The sequence below is a fragment of the Haliaeetus leucocephalus genome, unplaced genomic scaffold (assembly GCF_000737465.1).
Source record: "Haliaeetus leucocephalus isolate CR32 unplaced genomic scaffold, Haliaeetus_leucocephalus-4.0 Scaffold173, whole genome shotgun sequence".
Classification (NCBI taxonomy): domain Eukaryota; kingdom Metazoa; phylum Chordata; class Aves; order Accipitriformes; family Accipitridae; genus Haliaeetus; species Haliaeetus leucocephalus.
The window spans coordinates 9,918,238-9,933,662 of NW_010972609.1; the positions used below are offsets into that span (position 1 = coordinate 9,918,238).

A 15,425-nucleotide genomic window follows, 5' to 3' on the forward strand; every position below is an offset into this window, starting at 1 on the left:
AAAGAAAAAAAAAAAAAAGAAAAAAAAAAGAAAAGGGGAAAAAAAGAAAAGGGGAAAAAAAGAAAAGGGGGAAAAAAGAAAAGGGGAAAAAAAGAAAAGGGGGAAAAAAGAAAAGGGGGAAAAAAGAAAAGGGGGAAAAAAGAAAAGGGGGAAAAAAGAAAAGGGGGAAAAAAGAAAAGGGGGAAAAAGGAAAAAAAGAAGCAACCTCAGAATGAATCAAAGTTCAGGGAAGTTAAGGTATAGATTCACTGCTCACTCACGAGGCTTTTAATCATATGTTTAAAAAGCAGACATCTGTTAATTTCATTCTATATTTTGTGAGATCTACAGAATTTAGAAGTATATAAACCCACTCTAACTTCCTTTCTTAGAAGTAACAAGTGGTATTTCAACCCTGTGGTCACAAACAAAAGCTAGAACTTACTTTCTTTTTGTCTAACCAATATTTTAAAAAAAAACATCAGTTGCAACGATCTAGACCAAATGGTATCTCACTGCAGCAACCAGCTATTGCAACACAGAATTCAGCAGGGCTGTGTAAGCCACTCCAGAAACTGCGTTCTTCTATGCAGAGTTACCCTGCCCTGAGTTAAAGCTCTGCTGCCACACAAGGCTAGGCATCCGAGCTAGTGAGTCTGTAGGTAGAAGAATATGATGTGTAAAAGTCACTGCTATGACATATCCTCAGGCTTGGTTTGCTGACACACTGAAATAATGGCTAAAGGGAATAAGAATACAAAAGGAGGCTTAGGCTGTCATTTTTTCATCTTTAGAAAACTCTATCAAAGCCAATGCATTACATAGATATACGTCATAAAGGTAGCAAATACATGTTAGGTAAACAAATCTCTTGGCTTCACCTTAAAAAAAAAAAAGCAACAGCCTCCACCCTAGAAAGAAGAAGAGAGACAAACCAAAGTTGCTAATAACAAGAACAGCTCCAAGACCAAGAAAACACAGTAAATGCCTCCTGCAATTAGCCACATTTTATGAAAAGTAAAATAATATTCAGGTGTAGGTCCTTTACTCTGAAGGTGTATTTCAGTTAAACTGAACTATCAGCTCTGAATTATCTGAGGCTGTTGGGCACAGTGGTCTACTGGAAGCTCCACTCAAAAAAACCTCACATACGTTCTTTGGAAGGCAAGACACCCTAGTACACAAAGCCTAAAACTCAGTTCCGAGTTTGTGTGCTGTAGAGCTAAACTCTTACTACTAAATTTCATCCTTAATACAGGCAACCCAGGAGTTATGTGGAGAATCTGCACTGACTGCACTTCGCTATGCATCAGCTAGAAAATGTGGGAGAGCCCTGCTGAAGGCAGACCCAAGAGGCTTCTCTAAAGTTAGCGTTCTCCTACACAGACAGTTGTCCACCTCCTGTGGGGAGCCAAGTGGAGCCAGGCACACCGTCTTACCACCTGTGGATTCTTGTCTGTCTAGAGAAGTATTTGTCTCGTTATTAAAGGGCAGTTTTCCAGTTCCAGCTTGATCAGTGCAAAACCTACCTTTGGTTGCATTCTGGTTAAGTCCAATGTGTAAGATGCACACATACCTTTCCCTTATTTAATAGGAGCCTTATCTTGGGATTTATTAAACAGATGAGCTCACTGGAGGAGAAAACCTATTAAACCAGGAAAAAAAAGGGAGGAAGGGGACAGGGAGAAGCGGGGAAAAAAACCAGTAACCTTTGACTGTCATGCCAGCAAATAATGCTGGCCAGCTTTCTGTTGTACCTTTCTAAATGCAGTAGTACATGTTCACTGATTGACCTTGCCACTACATTCACAATTGTTTTAATTTTGGCACTTTCCATCAGTTACTTTGGCTCTTTTATATAAGCAAACAGATTGTACTAGGATCTCCACACTAGTGTCTGAGGGATGCAATAGACAACTTCACTAACAGCTCTTTTGGGAGGTGAATCTTATTTCTTGCTTTCCTTGTGAGCAGTACGCACTGTTTAGGATGGACTAACAGAGAGACATCCTGAAAATATAGGCCCTAGAAGTGTCTGTTTCATATTGTAACTTTCACTGCTGATAGTGTCATTAGGGAGGAAGCACTTCAGGGAAGTTACAGGTCCAAACGTTACTTGGGTTAGCAAGACATAGAGAAGACAAGATTTGGGGTCTTACAGGACCTCTATCTACAATGCAGTTTACTTTCCATAGAGAGTGCTTGCTTCATAAAAATACTACTTTAAGCAAGATTAACTGTATGCAGCAAGAATTTTTAAAGCAGTAACTAGCAGTAGGAATGATCTCTGCCAGAGAAGAGCAAGCTTGTTCCTGCTCTCTTGAATTTGGGTATTGCCAGAGGGGAAGTGATGCACATTTTGTGCTTTTGAACAACATTAATGCATTTGTAGATTAGCTTATTTAATAGTAGATAATTAGAAAATAATTAAGATACACCCAGAAACATTAAACTGTTGTTTTTAAATCAAAAGCTGAACTCGGCAAGTACAATCCTGTTAATTACAACTTCGCAGTAATCAAACTGATGGTCTAGGCAGTTACTCGATCCACACCTGTCCTTCGCACCTCTCAGTCACCACGTGTTTTATTATTAAGGTCTCTGTCAGCTAGTGAAGTGTTTTATCAAATGTGGCATGGAGTAAATATCTTGTCCGGGGTTATACAAGAAAACTGTCAAGTTAGGAGTAGAGTCTCCACCACTTGAATCCTGCTTGAGTGAATTAGCTAATAGATCCTCCCATCCATATGCTTAACAGATAAAAGTGTGAAATTCATTAGAATTTACCTAACAACCCATCTGCTTCTAGCCTTGCGATGGACAGGGGTACATCCATCAAATACTTTTGTTCAGCAGATTTTGTATTTGACAGTTTATTACCACAACAGTAGCAAACTTTCAGTAGCCAGCACACTGGACACTATAGAGAAAAGCTAAAACGACTTTTTGAGGTACTAGCGCTAACCAAAACATAGCAGAAGGATTAAAGCATTGATCTAAACCCTGAAGTTACAAAATAAGGACTACCTCTTCCAGTTGCATATAAAAACAATGCAAAATGGACCTGAAGTGGTTAAAAACACCAGCAACAATTACTGCTTTGTGAAGAAATCTCACCTATCAAACTGAAGCATTATCTCTCCAATAACCTCCTCTTAATTTCAGGAAAGGGAAGCAAATGAAGCAGCATTAACAGTGTTGCTTCCATGCTCTGAAGAGAATGCAGCTCCCTTGGGTCTGAGTATGTCAGGAAATGAAATCAGCTATGTGATTCCCCTACCTGTCTCCTAATTACATGCCAGTGTATCTCAGAGGCAGCTAAGAATATAACTCAAAATAACAATCTCTTTACTTAATATTTCACAGACATTTTTTACCAGACACTGATGGCAGCATGAACCCTCAGTTCAGTTTCTGTGGGAGGTCTTTTTTCTTTTGGCATGTATTTGAACACCTACTTTCAACATGAAGTGAATTTTTTAGCCAAAATCTATACAGCTGTTCCTACTACAGTCTAGTATGACTGACTTACATGAAAGCAGGAAAATGCACTTGACTGTCTTTAAGTGAATTAATAAAAATGAACTAAACCTCCACGTGGATATTTTCATTCATAATCCAAGTGAGCTTCATTTGATTAACTGTTTCACTCCTTTAAAGCAATCTACATACAATGAAATCTCTTTGATTCTGAATATGTGAATAGATGAGTTTAGCATAATCCACTTAACCCACTTACATTCAAGTTAACTGGACGTGTTCCCATGCAGAAAACTTTTAATATTCTTAAAGTAACATAATTCAATTGAGCGGTATGCACACACCACTTCACACATATCATCTACACCTCACACAAGAAAAGCAAAATTGCTGGAACTCCTACTACAAACAATGTCATGCCTTTAATCCTTTTCACACTTACCTTTCTCACATTATAAAAGTCTCGATGAGGATTACTCTTTAGTTCTTTAAATTCCGACATTTCATTTAACATCTCATGTAAACTAAATTTAGATTCTAAAAAGTTAAGCCTCCGATGACAATATGTTTTTCTGTAAAAGAAAACACAAAAATTAACTGTAACTTAAAACTATCTGTATTTCAAGTTCAGTGAGAACTTGAAAGTTTTCACAGTAAAAACATTTTTTTTTTTTTTAATGAAGAGGAAAACAAATTCATTCTTCTTATCCTACTGGTTAAAAAATATATAAGTCAATATCCAATATGATTTCAGACCAACGTTATTAGTGAAACCTCAAACAGAGCTCTACATAACCGTGTTATGTCCTTCAAGTTTTTCATGTACTGTTATCACTGTATCTGTGCATAAACTGCAGTTCTTTTAGTATCTTTACTTTACTTAGCATCGTTAGTAATGATGGCCAGAGAAAGCATAAAACCTATAATAAAATGTGATGTCAATTGCTACTACTCTGAAACTATATCTCCAATAGAGCAGATCACCTCATATATAACAGAAACAACCTGTAAGCCAGATTTGCTCACTATGGAAATAATTTTTTTAAAAAATTTGCCATTTAAGTTTATTTGCTTTTTCAATGTGAATGTAAGAAGCCAAGATACAACCCAATCCACTTTCATTTTTTATCCCTTAAAAAACACATATATTGTGTAGAAATACTTTTTTTTCCCAAAGTAATTTATTGTGTTCTTCTTAGAAAAATCATGCTTTTTTGTTCCTGCCTGCCTGTTCCTCTGTCTTCACTTTCATCTTCTGTTATGTTTCTCATACTATTTTTAACCAAGGACATGGTTTTTCTCTTCACCATCTGTCAATTCTTATTGAATCTACAATATTTTTGTAGCACTATTGATGTAATAGCCTTCTTTTTTCTGCTTTATTGTTGACAATCCCTCCTCAATGGGACACAAATCCCATTATACATTTGAAAGTCTGATTCAAACACAGTCTCACCATATCTGATACTGATCAAGACCCGTTTGCTCGCTGCAGGAAGTCTTTGTCGGATTATATTATTATTCAAGAGACTGGAAGACCGAGGAGTAGGGGTGAGATTTCACCACTTTAAGAACAGCACAGATTAAAGAACAATGGGTTCTTGATCTCCAAGCAGCCCCATGTGTGATAGACATAAATGACAGGAAAGCACTTGCTGCAAACAGGGAAACAATACTGTATGAAGAGCTTATGCAACAGGATTACTGAAAAGACTTTTTCCTTTTAGTTTGTGTGTATTTATCAGCAAGTGCAAATCAGCCTGCAAAAGCTTAATCTGAAAGAGTGAAAGGAGCAGATGATTGCTCCTACATTCACAAAGGTGCCGAGCGTTCTAACACATCCAAGCGCCGTTCTTATTTATGGCTTCCTGATAAAGACTGTTAACAAAAGCTGCAAAAAGAAGGGTCTTCGGCATGACTTTTGTTTCAAGTTCTTTCTTGTCCTTCAATCTTCTCAGTATCTGCATCTTGGAATATAACATGCTGAAACCGGAAATGCATTTACCTATTGCATACTGTAAACAAGCAGACTCAAGCTAGCTTTGATTTGGAGCAGGAGTGCTGATAATGCTGGTGGAAGCATAGGCTTTTGCCCTTGAAAAAGTGCTTAGAGAATGGGACAGCTCTGTTCAGCCTATCTGGTTTGCCACTATGAATGTGCAAGGCAGACAGATTACGCTGCAGGTGTCAGACAGACCCAAAAGGGAAAGAATGCATCAGGTGTGACTAACGTGTCACATTGTAAGCTATGATCTCTCAAAGGCATGACTAGGAATGCAGTGCTGGCAGGCAGGCCAAATAGTTCTTAAGAACAGTCCAGGTTCCTGCTTTGTTCCATCCTAGGGTGAATTCTTTTCCTTTCCAGGTGTTGAGGCCATGAGAAACCTTGATGTTTCCAGTCCTCAGCTGGGAAGTAAACTAAAAAACTGGTTGCATATGTTTTGTTATGCGCTGGACTTGCTTTGTCACAAGTGTGTCAGTGACCATACATACCAGAGTTGTTGTAGTTCTGATTTTTACAGATTTGCCAGTTTGATGGTTCTAGGAAATTTCAGGCCCATTTTGATTGTGCATGTGCAGATCAGTTTTGCAGCACATGAGCAGTTAATTTACATCTGGAACAAATCAGACTGAATATTTATGTTGGTGAGCTGTTCTGTATGCTCTACATAGGCAGGGTTTCTCTTCATGCAGCAATAGTACAACAGACATGAAGGAATTCCAGACAACTGTTCAAAAACCTCAAATTCAGCATAGGCCAAAACAAAATTAAAAAGGTGAGGTTCAAGTTTCAGTTCCCATGCCTCAAGAAGTTTGGGTCAGATTTGACTTGAATGGGAATATTGGGCCAATTTCTTGCTTTTCTGTTAACTGCTTCTCATTTTGCCATGGTAGATGCAAAGAAACTAAGGAAATGAAATATAGCTGTATGTGTTTGGTTTGTTTTTTTTTCCTTTTAAGTCCTTCCATGATGCATTAATGCTTGAGAAGGGCAAAACAAAACATTACAGTAGAATGAGCACATTGAGGAATTAAATATCACAGACATGGGAAGTATTAAACTAAAGGTAACCAGCAGCCTGAAGGGGCAGAGAAGAAAGAGTAACATACGTTGGACCATCTGCAATTAGAGCAAGAACATGGCTCAGGTCAAGAGTATAGGTCTCCAGGTCAGGATACGGCAGACTCCGAGGCTCATTGAGTTCCATCATTTCTTTGTTATCATAAACAAAGGGAATGCCACCTTTCATCTTGATGACATAATCCAAATTGTCTGGAGCATCATCAAGATTGTAAGGATCTTCATTTTCTTCTGGGGGTGAATGGAAATCTGGAAATAAATTTACATTACGTTTAGAAGAAATAACACAAAAGGCAAAATAATTACAAAAAGGACTTTCTGCTTCTATAATGCTTCATTTCTAATGGATTTTAGTACTTTCATTAAAAATCTCATTTTCAGTTACCATAAAAGATCTGTTTTTACAACACAGCTTTATTCTGACAGGCTTTAATTACAGTCCCTCTCTAAGCTAAGTACCTACCTCAATTCAAGTATTATACATTATTAGAGCTATTCACTGAACCAATGTATAAATAGATTTAGTAGTATTCTTTATTAATGTATGATGGCAGAAGTTTCAAAATAAGTTTCCAGAAGTATGTTAGGATGGTTGAAAGTACAGCTGAGATTTTTGAACAATAAAACAGTTGTTGACTTCATGCCCACCTTCATTATTTTCCTTTCACCTTCTGACTCCCTGCAGTAATTTTGGAAGTTTGTATTTAAGCACACAGTAATGGAGCTGTTCTCATATTGAAACACCAGTGAGAAAAGAACTGGCTGTGCCTTACTTCTTCACCTCTGCCCTTCCCACAATCCAATGAGCTAGACTAGTGCATGCATACTAGGACTGTTTCCTCTTTCTCTCAACCATTAGTGAATATACTTCAGTCATGGTAGAGCAGGAAATATAAGACTCAGTGCTTCTCACTCTGACCAAGGCAGTGGTTGGTTTGTAGTTTATTGGAGGGGGTTGGTTGGTTTTGTTGTGTTTTGATCGGGGTTTTTTCTTTTGTGCTTTTTTGTTGTTTGTGTTTTGGTTTGTGGGTTTTGTGGTTTTGTTTGGTTTGTTGTTGGGGGGGGTTTGGTTTGGTTTTTTTTTTTCTTTCTTTCTTTGGGTTTTTTCTTTGTTTGTTTTTTCTTTTAAATAAAACTCCTTATTTTTGTTTAATTGCTTTTGAATAGAACCAAGAAGTGCAGAAGCCAGCCATAGTACAGCACAACTCTAGTTTTCCCCTTGGCCTTCTGATCATGACCAAAATCTGACAGCACCAGAATCACAGTTGGGATTTGTTCAGTACAGTTTTGTAATCCCTTTACAAAATTACAGGGGGTTTTGGTTTGTTTTTTGGTTTTGGTTTTTTTTTTTTTTCTAAGAATCAGGTAAACACACATACTTCTGGGACATTCAGCTTACGTGAACACTCAAACATTATCACTCATGCTAATCAATGTTCATCACTTCTTTTACAGTATCTTACTAATGCAACTAGCATAAAATAAGTGTCTCAACTACATTTATGTCAACTGAACCACATTTTTGGGCTCAGACTTATTACCGAGATTTCTTCTTTTACCTGTTCAGTTAAGCCAAGACAGAAAAGTAATTAGCCAGTCCTAGAGAACCTGAACATGTTATAAACTGATACCATTCTTATCTCTAATATTCATAACTATCCAGCTCAAACTTGTGCTAATTAAGACATCATGTAATGAGATTTTATTCTTTATGTCATAAGTTTAAAATCATAACTGTAAAAAAGTTATTAATGTAATAATAGCTTGAAAATACCTCCCCAGCAGCTGTTCCAAAACACCTTTCCCATCTTGAATATTCCGTATACTGTCCTCTTTACACTCTTTCTATATAACAAACGCTTGAAAACATGTTAATTCACCCTCTTTCAACCACTGAGCTAGAGGGTAATTGATTTAAAATGTCACTTTATGGCTGAGAATACATTGCCAACAATATGGACACATCTACAGTGGCACATCTGTACAGACCAAAGGTTGATCCTCACAGGCTAATCCAAAAACTAGCAGTGCAAACAGTTTAATGCACAAGCAAAGCTTTCAAGACACAATCCACCTAAGTGACAAATATAATTTGTGACATACATAGCAGGGAATATATTCAACCTAATAAGCCTTGTTGAGAGAGCAGTTTATTAACCCAGGCAGAATGTCCAACAAATATGACTACACAGCTTCCAGTCTGATAAGTGTACCATGCCTGTGAAATTACTGAATCAGGGCTTGCTAACAGGCATGTCTGTATTGTGCTTCAATTTACAATGTAGATGAGCTCATAACCCTTTTATTTCACCATGCCAAGATCAGGAGGAATGACTTTAAACCATATCCATATATCTTTTTCCTGGAGGAACACAAGTGTACTACTTACCATCCCATTTGCTGCAAAAAAAAAAAAATAATCAATGAGCATCTAGTATGTTTTTTCAGGTTTGACAGCTTCTAAGTTTGCAGATTAGACACAGAATTTATGACTTCAGTCCCTCAGTGATTCTCCACCACTTACTAACAGAATAAATTACAGAGGCAAAGACATTCAGAAGAGATCATCACAAAAATCCAACTTACCTTTACTACTGCAGTGCATGGGTTTAATTCTATATTTTAAAAAGAAGAACAAGGATATTCACCTGGATACACTTCATCTTCAACCTTCCATTTTTCATCTTGCATGCTACACAGATACTGAGACGTTGTTCTTGGGAAGCGATGGTAGGCAAGACGTGAATACTTTTCTCGAATGAGAAGAGCTTTCACCAGGCTCTTGGCAGCTTGTTCATAATCATCAACTGTAACCTGAAAGGAAAGCCTGGATAAATACTGACAAAAATAAAACAGCAGTTTTAGCAACAAACTGAACCCATGCCAGTAACAAGGAGACTGAATTTCCAGAAATGTAAGTGTATGTGGCTTAACCATAAGGATCTTACCCAAGGTCTCAGGAAGCCAGTGACAGAAACAGAGTCCAAATATGATGTGCAGAACACACACGCATTTTTTCTCTAATCATATATTGTCCATTTTTTTAATGCCTGATTATGTTTTTATCTATTTATTTTTTATGATAAAAAGTATAAAACTACCTGAACTTGACTTTAACTATTTCATAAATTAATGTGTTCACAAAGCAATTCAGTTTGTTGCAGAGAGCTGTAATATAGTGACATTTCACACTTCATATACCTTAGCTGCTTGTGGTTTGGAATGTTCCCCCCCCAAGATACAGAAAGGGGAAAAAAATGGTTTCTTACCCCTGCACAGTAGTCTCCACTAATTGAAACTCTCTGAAACTCTGGTACATCATATGGCACTTGGACTGGCAGAAAAGCACTTGGAAGAACTGGCGTTGCAGGAGACGGAACAGGATTGGCTGATGGTGCTTTCCATTCCTGAGACGGAATTTGTAATGACAAAGACTGGGATCGAATCATCTTGAAACTTTTCTTCCTACGAATTCATGGTATAAAGTATAAAATAAACCATGGTATAAAACATTAAATACACTGGAAAACTGATTACAGCAAAGAAATCACCCCCTAAGAAATTTTAAAAATTAAATTAAATCTCTCATACCACAGGAAAAATGTTAGTCACAAAATACTTGTGCTTTTAGCTTTTTTCTATTGACATTTCACATGATATATGCTGCACACAATTGCGCTTACCCTCCACACAAATACAATATGCTGTAATTTATTTACAATCACTGTAAGATGCCCTAAAGTTTGTTTTGTTTCACTTGTTACAAATTCAGTTTCAGCAAGTCACTATACAGAAGGAAAATGCAATCACTGTGCTTACTTTAGTGGGAGTTGATTCTTAGAAACTGGTAGCATCAGAATTCACAAAGTATCAGACAGAAACAAGTAAATGTTACGTACAGTAAGTTGTTGTAAGTTATCATGCTATTACACATTCTTTTCATTCTTCCCAAAACATGCAGGATTTAAAAACTCATCTAGTTGTCAGACAAGACTATGCATCAAAACTTCATATATAGTCATTCAGTTAAACTTGTAAGAAAAAGGATAAGCACGTAGTTATTCCTTAGGCACTGTTTGATGAGACTTGAGCAAAAGGCTAATGTTGGTTATCAGAGTAATAACATAGCATGGCTTTGCTATACAAGTCCATTCCTCCCCTCGGGACAGTAAATGGCTAACCCCCATAGACTTAAAACCTTTTGCCCTTTCTCTGCAAAACTGTGATAGACGTGTACCTTAGACAAACCAGCTAAAAAAGAATGCTGTATTTTTCAGTGAATTAATTGTAATACCTCAAGTGAAGTTTTGGAATATCTCTAAAGATTTAATTTTCCTTACTCAGTTTAAATGTATTTAAATGTATATTAAATATTCACATATGTTATAAACCACCTGTGATACCACTTTCTTTTACACTGTGGAAATACTACCTCGTTTTATAAACTAGATGCTAAAACCTTAAAATGTTAGTAAGAACCACTAACAAAGAAAAAGGAATACTAGAATACTCTCTGGAAGTTGCATTACTTCTGTGACATTCTGAAGAATAAGAACATATAGTGCTGGTACAATTAATACCCTGCGACCAAATTCCATCCTCTCTTAAGGACTTGTAGCCACCTTTAAAATCAGTATGAAATTCTTGAAAATCAGTGTTGGATCAACTGCAACTGAAAACAGAAGTTTTACTCATCTAACTGTCCTTGAAGTACACTTCAGTTCTGTAGGACAGGGATGAATACTTGTTCTGTTCCCACAGGTAAACAACATACATACAATATGCCACTTACCACAATTAAGCTTGTGCAAAACTTGAGGTACAGTTTGATAGAACATATTTCTATAAGACAATTTCCCAAATTAAAAGTGAAACTTAACAGTTCAGGAGGAAATATAAACCAAATAGTTGTTTGAATGAAAACATCTAGTTTTCCCTTCTGTGCTTGTTTACATCTATGAACATGCCAACTGGGAAACCCACTTGCACAATTGAAAACCTAAAGTCTCAGCCTGTATCATCAGCGTGTCATACCTTAATTTAACTAAATTGACTCTTCTCCCTTCTGTTCCAGAAGTATGATGCCAAGCGTTGCCCAATTGATTGTCTGCAGCTAACTGGGTACATGTGTTTAGCTATCACTTTCAAAGGCTTCCTTGTTTGCCAGCTTTTTGAAGAGTCTGTACACATCCAAGCCATTTGGTGTCAGACTGCTGCTGAGCTCATGTACCTCTAGGAGATAGTCTAACCAGTCCAGTAAAGTTAAGATACTGGAACAGCCCGACATCAGGGTACGGTGGTAAGGCTACCTCTCACAGAAGAGAATCATAAACCAAATCAAGTTTGGCTTCATTAGATTCATGGGTAAACCAAAGGTGGACTGTACTTCCTTTTTTTTGAGAAAACTCAAAATGCGTGCTTTCATGGCTGATAGTGGTTAAATTTTATCTCTGTGAGCTAAGGAAACCTATGAATAACCTCATTATGCCAATACCACTTTTCATCTTCTCCCTTGATGTTAAATGTCAAGCCTTTGCTTTCATCTATTTTTACAGAGACTAAAAGAAGTATCATATCACTGTCATTTTCTCTGTGTTAAAATTTTCCATTTCTCTGAATGAAACTAGAATAAAGGGTAGTGGGGGGGAAGCGTTTCTTTTTCTGACTCGTTTTACATTAAAGAGTCTTAGGGTTGCGTTCAAACCCAGCTATGCTGTTTGTTAAACGTGCATAAGCAGTTATCTATGCTACTGCTGGAAACGCAGCCGAGACCTCACCAGTCTAAGCTCCCTAGGGCCCATCCCTGCACCTTGCGCATAGCACAGAGGAACATCACACAGATGCCCCTGGTACCTGCTGTTGACCTTTCTCCTGAAGTACTAAGAGACAGAATGTTATTCACCAGATATTTCAATATTAACTCAAACTCATTTAAAAAAACTATTTTCCACTAAGAAAGCAACTACCAAACAAACCTTTTAGCTGTTTCCACAGACTGTTGTTCTGCCAGTTCCTTCTGCAGCTCCCTTTCCTTGGCCTCTTTCTGCCCAATAGGGCAGTCTTCAGGCACAGTGAATAGTGACAAGGCATCTTTGCTGTCTTCTTCTCGTAGAACTTTAGCAAATACCTTCTCTGCTAAAAGTCGCACATGCTCATCAACCTCAGAGATGTTCAGCTTTGGAAACTGTCTGGGCATCTCAGCTAATAAGGAAGACAGTTGACAAAATTACAACTACAAGAAGAATAAAGATATGTGAGAGACTGGTGTTTCTCATCATATGCCTATGAAAATTAAGAGCTTAGAGCAAAAGCACAATAAAGTAGAACAGCTATGCAGAATTTAAATTATGCAGCACATAAGAACCACAGGTATCCACTGAGCATCTTTACTTGTGGAGCCATGCCAATTTGTGAACCAGGAACTTCTTGGTATACTCGTAAAAATTCCTATGATATGTATGCACAAATTTGCCAGTAAATTCCACTTGCATAATCAGATAGACTATTACTTGCGATATAACGTATGCTCAGCTGTATGTACTTGCACTGAACTTGAAAATAACATTCACTCAGTTGCCTGACTTCTTCCCTGCTCAGTGACTTCAAACCAATTTTAGAGCCACAAGCTAGAAAAGAAGGTTGCACATTTCTACCTCACCCCATCCTTTCCACAAATAAGAAAGTCATGGAGCTGCTGTAAAGTAAAATGGTTGCACAACTGGAGCAAACATGGTGTAGTTAATTCAGTGACTTTTTTTTTAAATTTGTTTTCAGTAGTTCATATCCTACTTTTGAATTGTACATAGGAAGCAGACAGGATATGGACTTTAATTTCTACTTGGCATTTAAATATTATTTTTCTAAACAATATGTATTATGTGTAAAATTTTCATTTAAGTAGCCTTTCATCACAAAATATTTCCATTTTGTTACAGCAGCACTACTGAAAATACCATCTTTAGTATTTCTTCTGTAGTTTCACGGCTTGCTTTAAATTTCCTTCTCATACAATCCAAAATGTCAATTTTGACATATCTGGTAGCATTCTGGAGGAGAAAAAAATACAGTGCTTGTAAGCTACTGACCAGCGTTATTTATTATGTACTATAAAGCTTTTTGAATGCCTTCAGTATGATGGAGTTTGTAACAAGTAAGATTAAATTCTTATTACATAAGTTAAAAATAGCCATGAACATGTCACAACAAATGGATCCAAGCACTGCCAAGAATGTGAAGTCTAGGTCCAAAAACTGGCATTTCAGAATCCTTTTTGGTTACAAAAATGCAAACATATTTTACAGGATGGTACTCATTCAAATAATGATGTATGCTGAAAGTCAGCATGGTAGTTTTTAATCACTCCAGGCATAACTTATCAGGGCCCCCATTACAGTATTTCTGTAGGCATGCTGCAAGTTTCACATGTTGATATGTGATCCTTATGATATGTGATCCTGTTGTTTTCAGCCTAAAAGATTATAATTAATGTCCACCTGTTTTCACAGTTGCTTTGAGAACACTTTTGCTTTTATTCTAAAAGCAAATATAGTATCAAAAGGTGACAAGAGATATATTGGACCATAACATGACAACTTAGTCATCATCTACATTATTCTTCATTCTTATTTTGTAAGAACCAACTCACAGCCCAGTGGAAAAACATCACTGCTTTTAAAGAACTGTGGATCTGACACTAAGCAGTTTTTCTGCCCGGATAGTATTTGTTTCACAGTTAGTATTAAGTCTTCATAAAATCAAGTATAACTACATAAGAAATATAAAAATACATACATTTTTAGCTGAATGATTCGATGACAATGCACTACGTTGTCCCAGAAGCATCCAAACTTAGATTTGGTTTCTCAATTTCAAACCTCAATGAAGTCATGGGAGTCTTTCCACTGACCTCAATGAACGCAGTTGTCAGCAACAGTAACTGCCATACATACAGCTGCCAGCAAGAAGGGCCTTTTGGGCCACTTCAGCCAGGCAAGACCAGCCTTTATAGTTACTCAACTACAGTAAGAGTGCTAGCAGTAATAGTGAAATGTGGAATAATAATGTTTCTTCTGCTGCTAAATCAGCAATTAAAATATTTTCAGTACTAGCTGACTAGAACAGGAAAAATCAATTGTTTGTATGTTTATCATTGGCTGAGCATTTTCCTAGTACAAATGAACTTTTTCTTAGAGAATCGTGGTCAGAAACAGAAATGCAGTAGGACTGCATGAGAAACTATACTGCATTTCATATCATTACAGTAAGATGGTGAAGAGTCAGAATATATAGGTACCAGCGTGATCCTCTACTGAGACCAAAGGGTGGGTTTTTTCTCTCTTACAGAACCTGATCTCATGTTCTCCACTCAAGCAAATGAGAGACTAAGGCACAAAACACTTTGAAAGGTAGGTTCACCCACATCACCACTAGCTTATGTCACCAAAATGAGTTCAATAAACCCAAAATTGTTGTGAGGCACTTCATGCGATACTCATGCAAACTGTGCCATCCCAAACTGGAAGACGGATGGGGATCTTGCATCCAGTATCCTTCTACAGAAGTGCTGTCCTTTACCCAAGGTGAGTGCCTGGGAGAGCGACAACTAGACATCTTAATGGGATGGGGAGACGGTACGAATGCCAACCAGCAAAAATGCTCTTTTCCTAAATCCCTCTCTCTCACAGAGCGACTGCTTTGGTTGCTCTTTAGTTCTGCACCTTTCTGGAAGGAAAGCAAGCTATTTCCCTTGAAACACGCTGCATAAAAGACAGGATGGAATGACTACTTAAAAAGCAAGTATTGGCCAGGAATTTAATGGGACTGACTGTGTAATGAGCACACGCCATGAAAACAGCAGCCCCCGCCGCCTCCGACCCCCCGCGGG

The 15,425-nt window shown here is 37.4% G+C and overlaps 1 protein-coding gene across 2 annotated transcripts in view; it reads right to left on the reverse strand.

Annotated features, from left to right (window-relative positions):
* AMPD3 (adenosine monophosphate deaminase 3) overlaps positions 1-15,425 on the reverse strand; it is a 35,758-nt gene that overhangs the window by 19,540 nt on the left and 793 nt on the right. For both annotated transcript variants that reach the window (XM_010563794.1, XM_010563795.1), the window contains exons 2-6: positions 12,517-12,742; positions 9,811-10,006; positions 9,190-9,355; positions 6,571-6,790; positions 3,902-4,031 (exon numbers count right to left, since the gene is read on the reverse strand). In XM_010563794.1, the coding sequence (XP_010562096.1) occupies positions 3,902-4,031; positions 6,571-6,790; positions 9,190-9,355; positions 9,811-10,006; positions 12,517-12,737 (933 nt within the window). In that variant the 5' untranslated portion in view covers positions 12,738-12,742. The remainder of the gene's footprint in view (positions 1-3,901; positions 4,032-6,570; positions 6,791-9,189; positions 9,356-9,810; positions 10,007-12,516; positions 12,743-15,425) is intronic.